At 36.4% G+C, this 21,659-nt stretch overlaps 2 protein-coding genes across 3 annotated transcripts in view; both read left to right on the top strand.

The window, feature by feature from the left end:
* The window catches only part of LOC127630908 (adhesion G-protein coupled receptor D1-like), a 63,597-nt gene extending 54,746 nt beyond the window's left edge, over positions 1–8,851 (top strand). For both annotated transcript variants that reach the window (XM_052108770.1, XM_052108769.1), the window contains 5 exons: positions 528–619; positions 730–856; positions 1,161–1,202; positions 5,099–5,191; positions 5,327–8,851. In XM_052108770.1, coding sequence (XP_051964730.1) covers positions 528–619; positions 730–856; positions 1,161–1,202; positions 5,099–5,191; positions 5,327–5,422 — 450 coding nt within the window. In that variant the 3' untranslated portion in view covers positions 5,423–8,851. The remainder of the gene's footprint in view (positions 1–527; positions 620–729; positions 857–1,160; positions 1,203–5,098; positions 5,192–5,326) is intronic.
* A 4,371-nt stretch (positions 8,852–13,222) lies between these two features.
* The window catches only part of LOC127630907 (serine/threonine-protein kinase ULK1-like), a 30,296-nt gene continuing 21,859 nt past the window's right edge, over positions 13,223–21,659 (top strand). The window contains exons 1-3 of the mRNA XM_052108767.1: positions 13,223–13,653; positions 13,763–13,855; positions 13,944–13,985. Coding sequence (XP_051964727.1) covers positions 13,564–13,653; positions 13,763–13,855; positions 13,944–13,985 — 225 coding nt within the window. The 5' untranslated portion in view covers positions 13,223–13,563. The remainder of the gene's footprint in view (positions 13,654–13,762; positions 13,856–13,943; positions 13,986–21,659) is intronic.

Below are 21,659 nucleotides of genomic sequence, written 5' to 3'. Positions count from 1 at the left end.
GAAGTGCTGTAACAAATATTCAATCTGTTTATTTAAATTATTTTTTGCTTTTAAATGCCTTGCCCCAAAGACTTAATATTGTAACATTGTAAACTGATGGACAAGTCAAAATTATTGTCTGTGGCAATCGATTTTTTTAGTTATTATTTATTTACTATTTAACAAAATAGTATGCAGTATATATGTACACAGTTTTCCTGTGTGTGTGTGTGTGTGTGTGTGTGTGTGTGTGTGTGTGTGTGTGTGTGTGTGTGTGTGTGTGTGTGTGTGTGTGTGTGTGTGTGTGTGAGAGATATATTGCTTGTCTGTCTCTTCTGCGCTAGCTTTTATACTACTCCAGCCACTTTGAGAACTTGGCAGTGTGATACTGCAGATATTGTTGACGTTTGACTTTTGTATGACAAATTACTTTCTATGTTCCTCATTTGTAAGTCACTTTGGATATAAGTGTCTACTAAATGACTAAATGTAAATGTAAAACACAGATATTGCTTTAATTATGCCTTTAAATCTATTATGATATCCAGGTTAACATTGGCATTTTGATAGCTGTGACACGGATCATATCGAGGATCAGTGCTGAGAACTATAAGGTTCACGGAGACACCAACTCTGTGAAGTGAGTTACTATATATCTAATATCATACCTCTATTACTCAAACACACTCTAATATGTGGTATCACATCAGTTATGTTGCCTTCATTTTGTGTATTTGTGTGTTCCTCTAGGCTGACGACAAAAGCAGTGGCGGTACTCTTACCCATCCTGGGCATATCGTGGATCTTTGGGGTTTTAGCAGTGAATGATCACTCCCTGCTTTTCCAGTACATGTTTGCAGTGTTTAACTCACTACAGGTCAGCCATCTCTACTGCGTAACACAACAGAGCTACACAAAACCCTGTGTAGACCCAAATTGCCAAAGAACTTATGCTGTGCACATGGTGTGAGCTACTGATTGATTTTCTCTATGAACAGCCTCCAAAATCAATAGCATGTTGTCCAAACAATGAAATTTTGACAAATATAGGATATAACAATGTTTAAAAATCCATAAGCCTCTTAAGAATCTGGAATGACTTGTAAGAACTTTTGCAGAACTGTAACTGGATCACTTTCACAATATTTTGTCTTATTTTGCATTTGTCTTTTATCTCAAAGGGGTTCTTCATATTCCTGTTTCACTGTCTGTTAAACTCTGAGGTAAGAGCATGTTTGTGCCACTGTGTCTAAAGCCTGTACTGTATGTCTGAGGAAAAATATCAGACATAGCCGCAGCATAATGGTGTAAATTATGAAGATTAAATGACCTCTGCTCTGTATGATATATTTGTATATATACACTGGCGGACAAAAGTTTGGAATAATGTACAGATTTTGCTGTTATGGAAAGAAATTGGTACTTTTATTCACCAAAGTGGCATTCAACTGATCACACCGTAAACTTACTTAATATAAACTTAAAAGAGTTCTCGTCAAAATAGTCCTCCACGTGCAGCAATGACAGCTTTGCAGATCCTTGGCATTCTAGATGTCAGTTTGTCCAGATACTCAGATGACATTTTCCCCCACGTTTCCTGTATCACTTGCCACAGATGTGGCTGTCTTGTCAGGCACTTTTCACACACCTTACATTCCAGCTGATCCCACAAAAGCTAAATGGGGATAAGATCCATAACACACTTTTCCAATTATATGTTGTCCAATGTCAGTGTTTCTTTGCCCACTCTAACATTTTCTTTTTGCTTTTCTGTTTCAAAAGTGTTTTTTTCTTTGCAATTCTTCCCATAAGGCCTGCACCCCTGAGTCTTCTCTTTACTGTTATACATGAAACTGGTGTTGAGCGAGTAGAATTCAATGAATCTGTCAGCTAGGGACATGTGAGGTGTCTATTTCTCAAACTAGAGACTCTGATGTACTTATCCTCTTGTTGAGTTGTATATCTGGGCTTCCACATCTCTTTCTGTCCTTGTTAGAGCCAGTTGTCCTTTGTCTTTGAAGACTGTAGTGTACACCTTTTGTATGAATCTTCAATATTTTTGGCAATTTCAAGCATTTTATAGCCTTCATTCCTCAAAACAAATATTGATTTATGGTTCCTAGAGAAAACTGTTTATTTTTTTGCCATTTTTTACCTAATATTGACCTTAAGACATGCCAGTCTATTGCATACTGTGGCAACACAAAAACAAACACAAAGACAATGTTAAGCTTCATTTAATGAACAAAATAGCTTTCAGCTGTGTTTGATATAATTACGAATTATTTTCTACTAACAAATTAGCAATTTATCATGATTATTCAAGGATAAGATGTTTGTGTGATGGCTGCTGGAAATGGGACCTGTGTAGATTTGATAAAAAATGTGTTATTTCAAATAGTGATGGTGCTGTTTTTATATCAGTAATGTCCTGACTTATACTTTGTGATCAGTTGAATGCCACTTTGGTGAATTAAAATACCAATTTCTTTCCATAAGAGCAAAATCTGTACGTTATTCCAAACATTTGGCCGCCAGTGTATTTGAATGATGAATGGTCAAAGCCCCATCTAGTGGTGAGGATTGATATTGCATTTTTAATGCACCTGTTAACTCCAACCATAATATGATGCAGTTCACTGAATTGAAAGTTTCTCATAAATCTCCACTGTTGCAGATTAAAAGGAAAGAACACTGCATTTTATATTGTAAATTATATAATGAAAAGTTCCGGTCCTTGATGCTGATTGGTTAATACAGTGTTTCAGCTAAGCTAAAATACACAGTATAGTAAAGGCTATCCAAAATATATTATAAAATAGCCAGGGCTGGCCCTAGCATTTTGGGGGCCCTAAGCATATTTTCAAAATGGGGCCCCCCTACTAGTACATCCAAACACACCCAACATTAATAACTAAGCAAGTTTAAATTGTGCAAATAAATAAGTCTATTTTGCCAAAAGTATAAAGCTTAAAACTGTAGTTAATCAGCACAGGTATAACTACTTTAGAAGTACAAATATAATTTTTTAACAAACACACACATGCACAAATTAGTAAATATAATTAATGAAATTATTTGCAAATGAATAAGAAAGAATTTAATTACCAAATTAAAGTATGGTACAGATGATATTTGCACTTACTATAAATAGTGGCATATGCTTTTTGCTCCCTTGTGCATAATAAAACAGAATTTAATCGAATAAGTATTGTGATGAAGCTTAACTACATCGCTAGCAGCGGGACGAAATGTACATGATGTGTCATATAATAATTGTACCTTGTTACTGTTTCTTCAAATACCACGTGAGGCTTTAGAGAGCGCAGTCTCTTCAGGTCCAGGAAACGGGTTACTGCAGCCCTGTCTCTCCGGCCCGTTAGATGCCGAGCCGCTAGAACATTCGCTAGAAAAAGCAGCCAACCACACTTTACAGACCGGGAAAGGCATGTGTGCACCTGTCTACCCCTGTCTCTGCACTGCCAGACCTTTAGGGAGCCCCCATTCATGGCAAGAACACACCGCGTTTACTTTTAGTGATATCACACTCCCCTTGGACACTTTATTACACCTTTTGTGTAATATGACTTTACGATGCATGTGCTGTCTGTTCTCGATTACATGGACTAATAAGGGGGGGAATAGTGAAATTGGCAAAAGGTGGACTTGAACCTGGATCAACCACTCAATTAACCAACTGTCTTTCTAATGTCGCCACATCAGATCTCAGTTTGGAGATTGTCAAATTTAGATACTTATCTCTCCACATATTTTCTTCAGAGCAAATATAATATTTGTTATAGTTTTGACAGGTTCCATTGGACTATTTGCCTGCATATAGCTGGGCTGTGTGCCCTGTGACATTTAAACTTATTTCAAATAATTATTTGGCTATACTGAACCTGTGATGGGGGCCCAGTTGGGTGTGGGGGCCTTATGCAGCCGCATATGTCGCTTAATAGGTAGGGCCTGCACTGATAATAGCTTTAGAGACCACCCATACAAGCCAACTCTTAACCTTGGAACTAGGTCAGTGTCCTCAAAGAAATGTATGAAGTAAGCATTTAATCAAATGGTTAATAAAATCCAACTAAAAATGAAAATTCTCTCATCATTTACTCACCCTCAAGCCATCACAGATGTATAGGACTTTTTTTCTGTAGAACACAAACAAATATTTTCAGCTCTGTAGGTCCATACATTGCTACTGAATGGTGACCAAAACTTTGAAGCTCCTACTCCAGCGATTTTATCCATGTCTTCTGAAGCAATCCAAATTATTTTGTATGAGAGCAGACCAAAATATAACTCAAGACTATACTATCAACTTTTCACTATAACTATTGACATCAGCAGTCTCCTTGGTGATCATGATGTCAAACTGTATTACACTTCCTAGCGCCATCTAGCGATCTGCGCCTTCGTCAAGTACTAAGAAGAGTTATCGAGCTTGAAATCATGATCGTGCCTAGATACTGCAATGGCAAGATGTACAGTGAAAAAGGAGTTATATTTTGGTCTGTTCTCACCTAAAACGTATTGGATCGCTTCAGAAGACATGGATTAAATCACTGAAGTAGTTTGGATTACTTTTATGTTGACTTTATGTTTTTGGAGCTTCAAAGTTCTTGTCATCATTCACTTGAATTGTATGGACCCTCAGAGCTGATTCTTCTAAAAATCTCTGTTTGTGTTCTGCAGATGAAAGAGAGTCATACACATTTGGGATAGCATGAGGGTGAGTAAATTATGATTTAATTAAATTTTTTGGGGGGTGATTAATTCCTTTAAAACTCAAGTCCATGATGTCTTGCAGTCAAGACTGAAGGGCTCGCTGGGACTCCATCATGTTTAACATTGCACTTTAGCCTTGACTGTACTGTATAATCATAATACAGCCTCTTGTTCCTTAATGGTTACATATATATATATATATATATATATAATAATAAGGAAAAAAAGAGCATATATTTATATATATATATATAAAATATTTTTTTACTTTATTGCAAATTTATGCTCTTTTTTTAGAATTACACATTATTTTTGTTACATTCCTTGTCTTATATTATTGTAAAGGGTTAAGTGCAAATATACTTCTAACTTGTTATTTCTGTAGGTGAGGGCTGCTTTCAAACACAAAACCAAAGTGTGGACTTTAACCAGTAACTCTATCCGCAACATCAATGTCAAACCTTTCAACTCAGATATTGTAAGTCATTTCTTTCAATGGTTAAAGAAGCCCAGTTCATCTTTTCATATTTGCAGTGTTCATGAACAAAGATTTTGGAGGTCCAAAGCATGTATTAATGCCCCATTTACTGTATTTGCTTGTTTTCTGTCACAGATGAATGGCAACAAGGGAAGTGTGACTCCCACAAAGATGAACACATGGGACAAAAGCACCAACTCAGCCAACCGCATAGATTTGTCAGCAGTATAGGAGTGATGGGTCTATATTTGCTTGTAAGTGGCTACTGATCCAAAGACAGCAAGAGGACAATGCAGTAGCATTTCCTGTAGAATATGTTTCTTTATTATGGCTCTATATAATATGAAATATCAACATATTTTCAAAAGACCAAATGCGAAAAAGCAATGAACACATGCAGCTCACAACACAAAGTTCTCTGATGTTATTTTTTCCTGCTGATGATCTCTCTAAAATGACAAAAGATGGATGAAGACATAAGGCCTGTTGTTGGGAAAAAATAAGTTCTTGACATCTTCTTTGTTTTCTTATAATGTGGCCTGCCAAGGAACCTGAATTAGTTGTACTAACTGAAGACATACAGAAAAGAGATTCTCATACTGTACTTAAACAGTGTTTTCTTGCTCTGATTATTTGGACCACATACTAGTGCCTATGCTACATTTGGACCACTGTTTTGGCCTTCCTTTAAAGGGTCTATTCATGAAGTTCAATCTGAAATTTCCAACTTTAGCGAGATAGTCTTTGCAAGAGGCTAGAGTGAAATGGCACTCATGCCACAATTACAACTTGTATTAATTCCTTTTCATCTGGCACTGCAGCTATAATGCATTTATTTTTGATTACTTCTCAGGGGTTAGGGACTCATTTTCCATCCCAGACCTGGAAGAGAAAAACAATAGAGTATGTTATTTTGCAGACAGAAGAACTGAGAGTTTTTCGTAATTATTTTGACCCTTTTCACTTTATTTTGATCTAGTATTGTACATAACTAGTTCCTTGATGTATTTCATAAAGGCAGAACATTTATGAGATTAAATGCTCCAAAGACAGTATGCGACACACAGAGCAAAATGTATATGTGAGTGTGCTGTCACAGTCATACAGTATTTATTGGTAAGTTGGCTCTGACTATTACGATAGTGTTACCTTATATATACATTTTAAATTATTGATGTCATCGTGTTCCAACAAGACTTTAACACTGCCTGAAAGACATTCCTTTTACGTTATTGGAAATTGGAATACCAATACTTAATCAGCTGTTGTTTTTGTCTTCATAGAGGGTCCATATGCAATCTTCAGACTTTTTTGCATTTGCTGCAGTATGCAGATTTTGTATAAATCTTTTGTGTGTGGGGGGGGGGTATTTCTGTCGAATGAATTGAAACATGCTGAAATGTGTTAAACAGTGCTGGGAGTATTGCACTCTTATTGATGAAATCATTAAATTAGGCAAATATTTAATAGACGAACACACAAGCGGTGGGAGATGTGTGGATCTTGCGAGAATTATATGTTTTCCAGAGCTTTTTTTGTAGTTGACATGTAGGCTTGCTTGTGGCTGGGGGGTTTGTTGCCACAGGAACACCAGCAGTTCAAGTCCTCACTAAAAGTTCACAAAAAATTGTATTTAAAAGGAGGACAGGGTAGATATTTTCTCCCAAATTAATATTTAAAGGCCAAATGCACTTGTCCTGTTGTTATTCATTTTGAGAAATAATTGTTTGAAATATGGTGTTTGTCTTAATCACAGAACTTTTGATTATATTTATTTTTAACCCACTCATGTGATATATATATTTTTCTCTTTAAAAAATGCTGACATTGTTATTCTGGCCTCAAGATATTTGTGCCAGGGTGATCATTTTTCAACAGTTATGATTTAACTTTTTGCATCAGCATAATTTTAGCACACAAATGGCCTTAGCAGTGTACTGAGATGATGTTTAAAAATAGAAATCACCTTTATTGATCTCAGGAACTTCCTCTTTAAAAAATTCAGTAAAAAGCGTTGTTCCTAATTTTATAATGTGAGAACACTTTCTGTGAAGTTTTTATTCTCTTAATACTGTTCTAGTCATTTCTATTCTGTTTTATCATTTAAATGAGGTCTGCTATACACATTTAATATGCTAAATAACAGTTTTTTTTAGGTCTAAAAAAACAACTGTGATATAGCATACATGTGTTTTACATATTTGTAAGTCCTTTATACGTCAGGTTTTTCGACGAGGAAATATACTGGCTCCAAACTACATAATTAATGCCTTCACAGGGCACTTCAAATTTAATATAATAATAATAGTCATGCAGTAGTATCGTTACAAACATTATTTTCAATAAAAATGACTTCAAAAGTGAGTTCAACCTGTTTTATTACATATTTCAGCCCTACAAAACTCTCACAGTGGAAGGTAAACCGGGTATAGAGATCATCACTTCTCAATGAAATGCACCGGCTCAGTGGTTAGATTTTCAGGCTCAATTTCAAATTTTTGTGTTAAAAAAATAAATAAATGTCTAATGACTCCTAGTCATGACAACGAGACCCACAGTGCAAACATTTTTGTAGCCTTATATCTCAGACAAATAACATGTCCGAAAACTTTTTTCCCAACATACAGATGTTAGGTTAAAATGTCCATGAATGTATAAGGGAAAGTGTGTATTTTAGGTGCTCTGCCAAGTCAGCATTTCTTTAAAGCTTTTAAAGATTTTAATCCCCTTTCAACTTTTTCTGGAAGTGCAAATAAACTATTTTCTTAGTTTACATGAGGTTGTGGAAACAACAAGTATAATAATAATATAGTATATTTGTACTATATTTACTGTATAGCTATACCAGATCATAAAATGTTGTTAAAAATAGTTAGATGAAGAAAGTGTCACAGCAGGACACTGATGACAATGCTTAAATTTTCATGTCAATTACTCGCATAACTATGCATAAAAGTTGGCCAGAATATGTACATATATAAATATATGTAAAACAAAATAAACCTCTTAAAGTGTAGATATTTGCAGATGAATTGCTCATATGTTCACTCAATGTGAGTTTGTTGCATCTTTATATCTGCAGTGTTTTAGTTCCTTCCCCAGATTATTCTTGAGAAAAAGTTAAAAGCCCAATGCTTTGACAAGTGCTGATTCTGTTATCCTTTAAACAAAGTAAGCCTCAAAGACTCAATAGCCTCAAAGTAATATTTTTCATGACTTATTTTCTGCATTTTCATCAGGCGTGAGCATTATTCAGCAAATCACACTTTGGCTCCCAGAAATGCTTTGTGGAATGAATAAATTATGCAAATGACTATGTACTGCTCATAGCTTTACTGTTTATACATTTTATATATGCTGCTGTTATTGTATTTGTTATCATTTGCAGTTATTTGTCATTTTGTGATTATTCAGAGCTCATCTTATACTTCATATGTTGTCTTTGGTTGTGACCATTATTGTGATTTGTATGTTTAATAATGAGGTACAGTGCTATCCTTCTGTAATGGTTTAATGACACAATCTGTAAATAATTTCTAAAAAAAGTCATCAGTTTTTTCAAAATAAAAGCCTTTTTATTGGCCTTACTTTATGCTTACTCTGTAAAGGGATCCACATGGGCATGTTGGAGGCCAGGGCAGCCGCCTATATCGCCTGTGGTACCTCCTGTGTTTTGGTTTCTCTCTACTCAACATCTTCCACCAGATGTTCCATCAATCGAACCTACTTATTCACTTCACATTGGCTTGATTGTATAGAGACGTTGCCAAATGCCGTTATTGAATACTACATTTAAGACTGCATAGGCTGGCAATCAAGATTAATTCAACCATGAGATTAATGTTAACATACTGTATGTAACAATGTTATTCTACCACAAGAGGGCAATACATGTCTGGTGAACATCTGTTTTGTTCAGACTCATGCTTTAGTGTTACAAGCAGTGCCGTTAAAGGTGACACTGATAATGTGTTAATGTATATTTCTCTGGACTTTATCATGTTCAGTATGTAAAGTGAGTAGTTTTGTACAAGGCAGATAGAGAATATTTAGTCACCTTTGACTTTCATTGCATTTTTAATGAAACAATTAAAGTGAATGGTGACTGGTTTAGAACAACATAAGGGTGAGTAAATGATCTAATTAATTTAAAGGTGCACTCAGTAATTATTTACCCATTAAAAAATGTTTACTCCTAAAGAAATTAATTGTAAATTTGAAACATATCTATAAAATCATGATCATTCACATGAGTTGAGGACTCTAGTCATATCAGTGACCTTATCAAATATGTTTTATTCAACATGGGACAGGGTCACCCTCATGGGTGCTGCCATTTTAGAATCACATGACCAACTGAAAACTACTCTTTTAATCTCAGTAACCGTCTTATTATTGGACACTTTCACTCTTGGATTAAATTAATCATGACTGCTTGTGAATAGTGGCATGAAATTTTGGCATGAAAACTATTGATTTTGTATGGTGCTGCTTCCACACCACTGGGTGTCACTTTAAGTCCAAGATGACACGAACAAAAAGTTATTGAGTGCACCTTTAATTTTTGGGTGATCTATCTCTTTAACACAAAATAGATATTGTTAGTTTATGTATTACGTGATGTTATGTTTGTGAATGAGTACCTTGTTCTGTTTTTTTTGCTTGAGAAACCCTTTAAATGGATCAAAAACATAACTTTCTTATGAGAACTGATTGTGAACAAGATTTCAACTTGATAGCATGTTTTAAAAACTCTCTATGGAAAATTTCTGTTTGGGGTTTCATGGGCCCAAAGTTGAAAAGATGAAAACTCATGCCAGTATATTTATTTACAGTATCTCACAAAAGTGAGTACACCCCTCACATTTTTGTAAATATTTGATTATATCTTTTCATGTGACAACACTGAAGAAATGACACTTTGCTACAATGTAAAGTAGTGAGTGTACAGCTTGTATAACAGTGTAAATTTGCTGTCCCCTCAAAATAACTCAACACACAGCCATTAATGTCTAAACCGCTGGCAACAAAAGTGAGTACACCCCTAAGTGAAAATGGGGGTGTACTCTTTTGTGAGATACTGTATTTCACATACAGCATTTGGGGTCTCTGGGAGAAAAAGAAGGAAAGTTAACATTAACAAGTCACATTGTGTATCTGTTACAGTGAACTGACATCTTTTATTTTTAAAAGGGGTTTTCAAACTGCAAAGGAAATTACAAAGGGGGTGCTAGGGTGTCTGCAGAAAAATTTTTAGGAAAAAAGTGGACAATAATTGACATTATTTGACATTATTAGCCTTTCATTCTAAAATAATTAGATTAATCACAATTACTTAATTGTGTAGTCAGCCATAGTAAGAAATAAAAACCAAAATAAAAATACGTTGGCATACTATGCCAAAATACATTCTGTATATTATGAAACAAAACCTTAATTGTAGGAAATGAGGGTTGTAATTCATTATTCAAAGCTGCATTGATACAGTAGTTATTGTTTTATTGTATACTTTACAAATGTAACCCGCACTGTCGCCTCACAGCAAGAAGGTCGTGGGTTCAAACCCTGGTTGCCCCGGCCTTTCTGTGTGGAGTTTGCATGTTCTCCCCGTGTCTGCGTGGGTTCTCTCCGGGTACTCTGCAGGCTAGGTTAATTGGTGTCTCCAAAAAAAATTGCCCTAGGTGTGGATGTGGATGTGGATGTGGAGGTGAGTGTGAGTGTATGTCTGTCTATGTGTGGCCCTGTGATGGACTGGCGACCTGTCCAGGGTGTCCCCCGCCTTTCGCCCAATGTTAGCTGGGATAGGCTCCAGCCCCCCGCGACCCTGTACACAGGATAAGCGGTTGACGATGGATGGATGGATGGACATTTCTGTGCAAAAGTCTTCCATTTTCTTCCATTCCATTCTTTCTGCTTTTAGCTTATTATAAATAGGAAATGTCAATTTTACCTTGCAAATAGAATTGAATAAAAGAGGAACAAGGAGCCCTACAACAGATGATATGGCCCTCACAGAGCCGCCACATCCCAACATCATTGTGTCAGTTACATGAAGAGACAGAAGCAATAGAGACAGTCTGAACAGATACAAGAACTGCAGCAAATTCTCCAAAAAGCTTGGAACATCCTATCAGCAACAACCAAGAAAAACTGTCCAGGTGTTCCTAGGGGAATTGGTGCTGTTTTGAAGGCAAAGGTGGTCACACCAAATATTAATTTAGCCTATTTTTATATCTACTGGACTTTGTAAGACATTAATTGATAAATGAAATCAATAGCTTAGTTTCTAGCCACCTTTCGCACTATTTTGTTATCGACAAAGTGAAAATGCAATTAATTGAAAATGTGACATTTGCGGCCTTCTGCCTGTTTCCATTAAAATGGCCTTTTATCGATAAAAATGGTGTGTTTTATTGCATAGGTTTTGGTTTAGCGCAAAATAAATCTGCCCTGAAGCCGTTCCATTCAGTGTTTATCGCTAATTCACCTCCCAGATGTCCCTAATTGTTTTCTCTGAAGTTGGGTAAAATGGGAAGAGTATTGAGAAATTGAAATTAGCCGGTTTAGGCCTACTGTCATTTTAATTAACAAATAAAAGCATTCAGAAGAGGAGGAATTGCAATCAAAAGGGAACAGTTGCCCTTCTGATAGGACTGTAATGTTGGTCCTGATGTTGCACCTATCACAGGTTGGCACTGCTTCTGACCCAAAAGTGAATCATCATGGCCCTGTTCAAGCTGGCAACCTGCCAGCAAATGTAGTGGGGGAAACTTTCTGTCTCAGTATAAGGACAGTCAATCAATGTGTATATGCTGTGTGCACAGCTATTAAAGAAAACAAATTATGCAGTGTTATATCAGGGTTTACATATGATACATTCCTGATATTCAATATTTTGAACAATCATCTAATCAAAAGCATCGCCATCACAACTGCATTATGTCCCGCATACTTCTCCAGCAACTTTTAGTGTCATCTGAACTCGATTATCATCTAAAATACATTTTAGCTTCATAATGCAAATTTTAATTTTACGAAGAAGCAGTAAATGTGTTAGATTTAAACGTTTTAAAAGGTTCAAAAGCTCATTTTCTGAAAGTGAACTCAGCATTAGACAAATAGTTAGTTTATAGTGTTGAAAAAAGTGCAGAACATTCTGAGAACGTCATTCAGCCGACTTTATTCATCTACAGAACAGGGTAAAGCTAATTTAAGTTTGAGAAAAGAAAAGGCTAGGTCAAAAAAAAATATATATATATACATATAGATGCCATAAAGATCAATCCATTTTCACTTACAATAAATTGGCTTTCAATACTGTCGTCATGATTAACAAAGGCTAACGATTGGAGCAAACTCTGTCATGTGACACTACATTTTTGCGTTAATGCCAATTTTATCGACAAAAAGTGTTTCCAAACCAGTTTTTTGCCACATTTGATGTATCGACATAGAGTTTATGCGCTTGAGTTAATCGGAAAATATTATGTCGACATCTGTGACATTTTAGCTATAATGTGCGTTTCCATCTGCTTTATTTTGATGCGCTAAAACTTTTTTCACAAAAAAATCCTTGGATGGAATCGTAGTTGGTGGCATTATATTTAAAGACATCCTCACTATGCAAAATTCTCACACATGGCTAAAATTTTGCACAGCACTATATAATATTATCAATATACATTTTTTTATATTATTAAACTGAATTGAAAATCCACCAGAATAAAGATGCACTCAACTTAACAGGAAGTAAATATTTTCCAGATAATATTTTAATAATTATTTTTTTTTTTCCTTACTACAATAACTATATAAAAGTCAATTTTTAAAAAATTAATTTTGCAAACAAGAAGTCTTTAAAATGTCATGTTTACTACTTTTCTTACACAGGAGATCCTCAAATGTAAGGCTCCATGGGATCCAAAAGTTTGAAGACTGTTTTAGAACACGCTAATGCGCGTGCGCATCTCAAGCCACAAGCTTTTGGTAGTGCGCATGCGTGTGATGTTCACGCACAGTTTCAAGCTTTGTTTGGAGGAAAGTGACCAGAACTGCGCAGTAAACGGCTGTGAGGCGTTGCTACCGACTGTCTGCGTTTAATAAACGCACAATCCAATTTATAACACTTTATTAAGTGTTCCAGCTAGTGGTTACGGATGACATACTTTTAAACAACAAGGTGCTATTTTAAAATAGTGTCATCATGATGTCAGCGCCTTTGTTTTTATTAACGAGAAGGTAGCAAGATCGCAGTAGCAATCATGACTATACTTGCGGATAGTTTGGGTGCCAGACAGCTCATGGGAAGCGATCGACCGGGTGCTGTAACCCTAACATGATCTTACCTGTGGACATTTAAACAGTTTTACGCGATGGAAAGCGTCGGAAAATTCGAGTTTAACCGGAAAGACTTGATCGGACACGGCGCTTTCGCGGTGGTGTTCAGAGGAAGACATACACAGGTAACGTTTACAGTTCATAATAAACGTAATATAATTAGCATTTTAAGAGTGATTGTATGCAAGTGTGTCATCATTTTATCTTGATGTAAAACTTTCTCTTTATCCGCAGAAACATGATTTTGAAGTCGCGGTGAAGTGCATTAATAAGAAAAATCTTGCCAAATCACAGTCGATCTTAGGAAAGGAGATAAAGATATTAAAGGTGAGATTATGTTGTTACACATCGAGTCGTAGTCTGTTATATCATGTACAGCGCGCGATGACAGACCTGTGTTTGTTTTTTTCGTCAGGAGCTGAAACATGACAACATCGTCAGTTTACTGGACTTTCAGGTATGTCTCGCTGTTTATTATGTCTCGGGGGGGGGGCTAGTTATTCAGGGGAGAGAGTTTAGCCTAACATGTATTTTAGATTTGTTATCTTGTGAAAGGTAGAGGTTGGTAATGTTACTGAAGCTATTTTTAGCTCTGAATATCGCATGGCTCAGTGTTGATATTATGGGCGCAGTTCCCTGCATTTGATTGGTTAATAGAAAACCCCGCTCATCACGTCACACACAGCTGGAGGATTTTGGACCGTCACCCAAGGGTTTGGTTTGCTGAACAGACATGCTAATGACTCAGCGCGAATAATGATTTAAATTTGCAGCCTCTTTCATCAGCAACCGTTTAAACAGACTATTACAGATTTGTTTTATTTTTATTTTGGCAGCAGTGTTTCCCCTAGGATCTTTTCTTCATCGGGGGTGCTGTTCTAAAACATTTAATATTTTATTTCAGTTGGATTGATTTTTTTAAGTATATAGCCTAGTTATGGTCCTCTGCTTCAGTCACTTGTTTTCCAGCAAGGCGTGATGCAATCATGTGCTGAATTACATTTATGTTGTTCTTGGCAGATACATTTAACAAATATTTTAACAGGGCAGTTCATTCCTAAATGAAATTTCTGTCATCATTACTCACCCTTAAAGTGATAGTTCACCCAAACATTTTTATTCTCTCATCATTTACTCACCCTCATGCATCCCAGAGGTGTATGACTCTCTTTCTTCTGCAGAAAACATTTGATAGTTTTAAGAATATTTTTTAAGCTCTGTAGGTCCATACAATGCAACTGAATGGGTGACAAAATTTTGAATCTCCAAAAAGCAAATAGTCAGAAGTGATATGATAGATGTGGGTGAGAAACAGATCAATATTTATGTCATTTTTTTGCTTTTTTCCTCTCCCTGCCCAGTAGGGGCAGTATGCATGAAAAATGTGAATCACCAAAACCATAAGAAGAAGACTGTGAAATGTATCTGTTTCTCACCAACATCTATCATGTCACTTCTGAAGATATTGAATTAACTGCTGGAGTCTTATGGATTACCTTTGTGCTGATTTATGTGATTTTTGGAGATAAAAAATGTTGGCACCCATTCACTTGCAGTGTGTGGGCCAAAAGAGCTGAGATATTCTTCTACATTTCTTCATTTGAGTTCAGCAGATGGAAGAAAGTCACACATTTCTGGGATGGCATTAACTATTCCATTAAGTCTGTATGAATTTCTCTCTCCTGTGGAACACAATAGGTGAAATTAGGCAGAATGTTAGCTCCAGTCACTATGCACTAACACTACAATATTTTTTATTGGTGGAGAGTGTTCTTGTCCCTTTCGGTAGTGTTCGCAGCCAGTGCCACCCACAATAGCGATCTCAGGGGTGACCACTCTGGTTGCACTGGGGGGTGGGGGCAGTAGAACTAATCGCCGTGGGGCCTGGTGCAATTGCACCACCCCAAGGATGGACCTGGTGGGGGTCCCTTTCATTTCATACCAGCCATATTCAAATGCACGCAGTGTTAAAAAGTGTGCAGCTTACTGGGACGAGCAAGCGTTACATTGCATAAAAATAATAATGAACCATGTAAAATCTCAGCAACGACACTCTTAATTTAGCAGCAGCGGTGGTGCACTGCTGCTGAATGCATACAGGGGAAGCACTGAACAGATAAATCTACCCAAACATGTATATAATTACACAAGCTTAGCATTTAGGGCTGTGATGATTTGCTCTGACAACGATTCGATTACGATTCTCTACCTAACATTTACGATGCATCGTGAAATCTGAAACCAGTAATTACAGATGAAATGTTATGTGCAGGCAGATACAATCCAGGTTTTAATCGAGCAGGGTCATAGAATAAAAAAACTGTCTATTAGTAGCATGAAAAGGCGGAAAACACGGGACGTAGTAACCGTGAGTTCCCAATTAATTTTGGGATATGGAAAGAGGCGCCAGTCGGCTAATTGGAGACGCCTCAGCTTGTCAAGGCCGTTTACGAGAATTTGATTGCATTTTCATTTCCGTACTGTTTGCGGCACACACTGTGAAAGCTGCCGCGTGTCCTTGACCAATCATAGGTGACTGTAATCATCTGGTTAGTTCCCTTCAGAGCAGTCTGAAATCACTCCCTATTCTGTGACATTCACTATAAAGCGAATTAATTAACGAGTGAGTTTTTTCATTGTCACACTTGTCAATGTCTGCCCACCAGTCACGTTTATTTAAGCCAAGTTCTATTTGTGGTTAAACTGTTTTATGGAGTAATGACACATTTTATAGAGAAGAAAAAAAGCAATATTAACTTGATATATATCGTTATCGGGGAAGAAGGCAACACAATGACCTTATGCTGGTCAAATGGATGCAAACAGCAAGCAGTATCCATCCATCTATCTATCATCTATCCATCCATTCATTTTATCTTATAGGTTTTCATGGTGAACTTGGCTGCATAAACATTGTTTATTTCAAAGTGTGCTTTCTTTTCCTTTAATCTCGTGTGCTCCGCCCTGTGTCTGTTTTGAGAAGGTTTGTGTAATATGAGAGGGACACATTTGATATTAATGTATAATGATAATTGATTCATGAATTTTGTAATCAATGCATCGAAATTTCTTTGATAGATAGATGCACTGCGATACATTGATGCATTTTCCCATGCCTAATTGCATTATAACATTCAAACCATAAACTGACATCACTCAAAGGGGTTTTGTGTACATATTATTATAGTACTTTACAAAAGCTCTGGACTGTTTGTGATTTAAGCCTAGAAGAATGTAAAAAGTTTTAAAAAATCAAGGAAAAAATTGACAGTTGGGTAGAAGTGTGCACATTTCTGCTTATGAATAAAAAATGGTTTACAAAATAAAAAGGTTAACAATACATTTTAAGTCATTTATCTTTCTTATTTTCATAAAGTAAAATGATGTCTTGCTATGTAAAATAATAATTAACATTCACTATAATGGGGCTTTTCCACTGCATGGTTCAACTAGACTTTTTGGTGGTTTTCCACTGTGGATAGTACCTGATACCTGATACTTTTTTAGTACCACCTTGGTCGAGGTTCCAAGCGAGCCGATACTAAATGTGATGTCAAAATCCTGCAAATCACTGATTGGTCAGAGAGAATCGTCACTACCAGCATCACTGGATTTCCGACACGTGACATCAACCAGCTAGTTTTAAAGTTAGCAACAGCGATAACAGTATCATTTGTTCGTGTGACTTTCAAATTGTGAAAATAAATGGCTGTGCGCAAAACAACGCCATGGTCAATAAACGAGGTGCAGACTGTCCACTCGTTAGTGAAGAAAGAAACAACGCAAAACTGAAAAGTCTTTCAAGAAGCGTATTATCTGTTGGCCGCACACAGCTAACCCCAGACCTACCAACAGAGTAGAGAATAGTAAAAAAAAAAAAAGCTAAAAGTGACTACAGAACCATCAAGGAAAGGTGGAAGTGGTTCGGCCAAATGGACACTTATCTAAACTGGCGAGCAATGGGAGGGAGAGTGCCCTGGACTCAGCTACGACGTAGATCCATGATGGAGGATGGTACGTTTTGTTACCTTAACTATACTTTGCTTGAAAGCTTCACTTTCTTTAGTTGACCAGCTACTGGAAAGCTTGCTTCAAAAACAATCAGGCCAATTTAACTGTTACAATTCAGTTCATAAAATCACCATGCAACAACTGCTTTATGCAGCACAATAAGCTAGTAGCTAACAGCTAGTGGTCATGTTATTGTTTTGGTCAGTAATGTTTGTGTCGTGTTTAATATAGCTTAAGTAACCAAATTAAACTCCTTAAAATGTACAGGAATAACCAAAGATCTCACTTTGTGTCTTGCTCTTTGTGAGTTGTGAAATAGGATTATTAGTAATACTATGATCCAATAGTATTATTGGATTTACTGCCCTCAGCAACTTACGAAAGTTGTTTACACAGACTTTTTAATACAATATGATACAAATATTTTATTGACCAGTTTTTAGAAAATACCACTAATTACAACACAACTCATAATGTGTTTCATTAACTGCAGATTGTCATATCAACAACCATCCAGTTGGGTAATTACTGATTAAGTCCCAGTATTCAGTATTGTAACAATTCATGGTTACCATGGAAAAAAGTTACTTGAAGTTCAGTAGGTTTATGATTCACTAAAAAGTGAGAAAAAGAGTCATAAGAGTGGTCACGCGCATATGCATAATTTATGCGAGGGACTGGTTGGACATGTCCATGTTCTGCCATGGCCAATTTTGTTCCCACCACTTTTTGAAAAAGATTTCTTCATATCTCCAGTTGACTAAATTTGTCAAATAAATGTTTAATAATGCATAGAAAGCTCCAAAAGATGATCAAAAAAACCTTCTAAAAGTAACTCCCATAGTGCTAAAAATGAAGACAAATGGCTCAAGAAACACAATACAGTCACAACAGATGTATGTACGTACACCGGACACCTGTGTTTGCATTAGCCAGCACTTGCCAGCCTAGCACACTCTTTCAACTGACTGTCTGTATGATTTGCATACAGAACAGACACTGGCTGGTGTAGAATACCCTTATCGGTTGTGCATATCTTAATGAATAGAGGCCGTCAAGCTGTTGATCTGATGACAGGTGGCTGTCTCAAGTGGTGTGGGATGGTGATCGTATAGATTAAAGGAATACAGTAGTTCACCCAAAAATAAAAATTATTTGATCATTTACTCATCCTGAGTAAGTCATGTGTATGACTTTCTTCTGTAGAATGTAAACAAATATATTTACAAGAATATCTCAGCTCTGTAGGTCCATACAATGCAAGTCAACGGTGATTGTTGTGTGAATAGGGGCATTTAAGATGTTGATAATGATAGGTGGCTGTCTCAGGTGGGGTGGAGATTACCTAGAGATTAAGTAACTGGACTGGGAACTCAATCGTTACACATTCGATTTTGCACTATTGTGCCCTTGAGCAAGTGTAACAGGTTTACTTAAGAGCTGCACGATTCTGAAGAAAACATAATGCATGTATGATGTACAAAACCTGGACATAAGGGTACTAAACAAAGTAACATGTAATTTACTAGAGGTTCTGACAAATGTTCTCTAGTTCAATATATGCAAAAATCCAATAAAGTTGTAAATCACATATATAAATTTAAGATGTCCTAAGTCCACAAGAGGGTGCAACGAATGCATAACAAACTAAACAGCACATTGTTATTATTGCAAAATAAAATAAAAAATAATTGTTAAAAAAGTGCATAAAAAAAGAAATGAAACGATTTAGCCTGCTTCTCACATGCTAAGTAAAAAGAAAAATGAGCGGGAAAAAGCTTAATTAACAGTTTTATGTCAACTTAGTTGTTCACTGGAAGACAAATCTGCAGTATATATATATATATATATATATATATATATATATATATATATATATATATATATATATATATATATTAACAATTTAAACTAAAACAATGTGTTTGCCCTCAGTGTCTCTTGTAAAAATTGCTTCAAGCTTTAAAAGGAATTATTCAAGAGCCAGTAATTAAATGGAGAACAGAGTAAAGTGTTTTAAGTTTTTCAGCAACAGTAAATAAACATCTAAAAAATTATAATCTAAAAACATTAAAAAAGTAATTTAATGCAAAATGAAACTACTTAAATATTTGACACGCACTATAATCACACTATACTGCGTGATTATTAGATATCCATTAATACTGATTTGATGCTGTAAGAAGAATGCATGAATGTCTATAACAGATAGCATGCAGCTTATATACGTTTAGACATCGCACAGATCTAACACTTTGAAGAATTTGTCCCATCTGCTTTTACATTAACAACTGTGTTTGCTTTAATATCTCGTCAAGACAGCGCAGATTTAATCCCGTCTGTTTACACCCTCGTAATTCATCAGCAGCTGTGTTTACATTAATATCACATAAAGAGGGGTATTTTGATGAAAAACAGCGCAGAGTCTCGTACAGGATTTCTGCATTCATCACAAGACATAAGCGCACAGGCAGACATAAGCATGAGAGCATTGGAGAGCAGCCGGCTGTAATCAAACAGCTCAAGGGTAGTCAATTTTGTCAGATCTTGGTAATGCCGGTATTTTTAGCATCGGTGACTATTAAAATATTGAACTGAGCAGAGATTCTGTCACACTCCTAGATAATCTTTGCTGCACCCTGCAGTTTGTAAACCACTGTGCTGGACAAACAACTTTGTCTGTTGCGTTTTAGTTTATTAAGCGGCTCATGCTGGAGCGCTGTGTTTTGTAGATGCCATATAAAGTTTAAAAGCATTTAAAACGCGTCTTAAAGTGGATTTCTCATTTTAAATTTGACCGCCTTACAAATGCTTGCCACTTGAATGTTAATATACATTGCAGAATCGTTGTCATTTAGAAATGAGATGTGGGTGTCTAAATCGAGATCACAATCTTTTAACAATTAATCGTGCAGCTCTAGGTTTAGGCCTACATATATTTAAGTTTACATATTTTTTGTAATTATTCTGGAATCTGGAATGATTATGATACATATTACACTGCACCTGGTCCAAGATCGCTCTGGTGAGAGTACCATTTTTTTGTACAAATTAGTTATTGTAAGTTACTTTGGGTCAAAAATGTGTTCTTATATAGTGTATATATGTCCCTATAACTCAAAAAACAGTTGTCATGGTAACGTCACTGCTTTAGTGGAAACATCTTGTGTACACATCCACTTTTTTAATGATTTATCCTCTCCAGACCTGATGAGCATGAAAACACACTCAGTCAAACCTCTCACCCCAATAACCTCACAGTGAGTGCACACTAATAATTCATGTTCGGTTCATCACAGCCAGCACATGAGCATGTGATACTTAGCAAACCTGCTATCATAGGACCACCCCTCTTGACTTGGATCCTGTATCAGTTGAATCTACATCTGAAAAGCCCTTTGCAGTGTTTGTCATGGGTTCAGGTACCAGGCTGTTCAGCAGCCAAGGAGTGGATCCACAGTGCATAATGCAGAGCAGGTGGCTGGCTACTGTTCCATTTGTAAGCTGAACAATAGCAAGCAAAATGACACTTTTGCTTAGTCATTGAAATCCAACTCTTCTCCCTATCCCTGCTTACAAATCTGCTCTGGAACAGCTTTGAGATGAACTTCAACTTTTAAGTGCATTCTTCTAGGGGTGAGGATCAGCCGGGATCTAGCAAAACAATATTACATTATATCCATATGGCAAATGGTCAGCACTTATATAGCGCCTTTTTAACCTTAACAGTATTCAAAGCGCTTTACACTGTGACTCATTCACCCATTCACACACGCATTCATACACCAATGGCGGCAAAGCTGCTATATAAGGTGCTAGCCTGCCATTGGGAGCAACTTGGGGTTCAGTGTCTTGCCCAAGGACACTTCGGCATGTGGAGTCGTGTGTCATTAAATCTTATCTGGTGAAATGTACACTTTATTAGGTACACCTACTCATTAATGCAATTATCTAATCAGCCAATTGTGTGACAGCAGTGTAATGTATAAAAACCACGTATGGGTCAGGAGCTTCAGTTAAGTTTAACATCAACCATCAGAAAGTGGAAAAAATGGGATCTCTGTGATTTAGATGGAGGCATGATTGTTGGTGCCAGACGGGCTGGTTGGAATATTTCTGT

This window comes from Xyrauchen texanus, chromosome 37, assembly GCF_025860055.1.
Source record: "Xyrauchen texanus isolate HMW12.3.18 chromosome 37, RBS_HiC_50CHRs, whole genome shotgun sequence".
In the NCBI taxonomy this organism is placed as follows: Eukaryota; Metazoa; Chordata; class Actinopteri; order Cypriniformes; family Catostomidae; genus Xyrauchen; species Xyrauchen texanus.
This window is presented reverse-complemented; position numbering and strand designations above follow the sequence as displayed.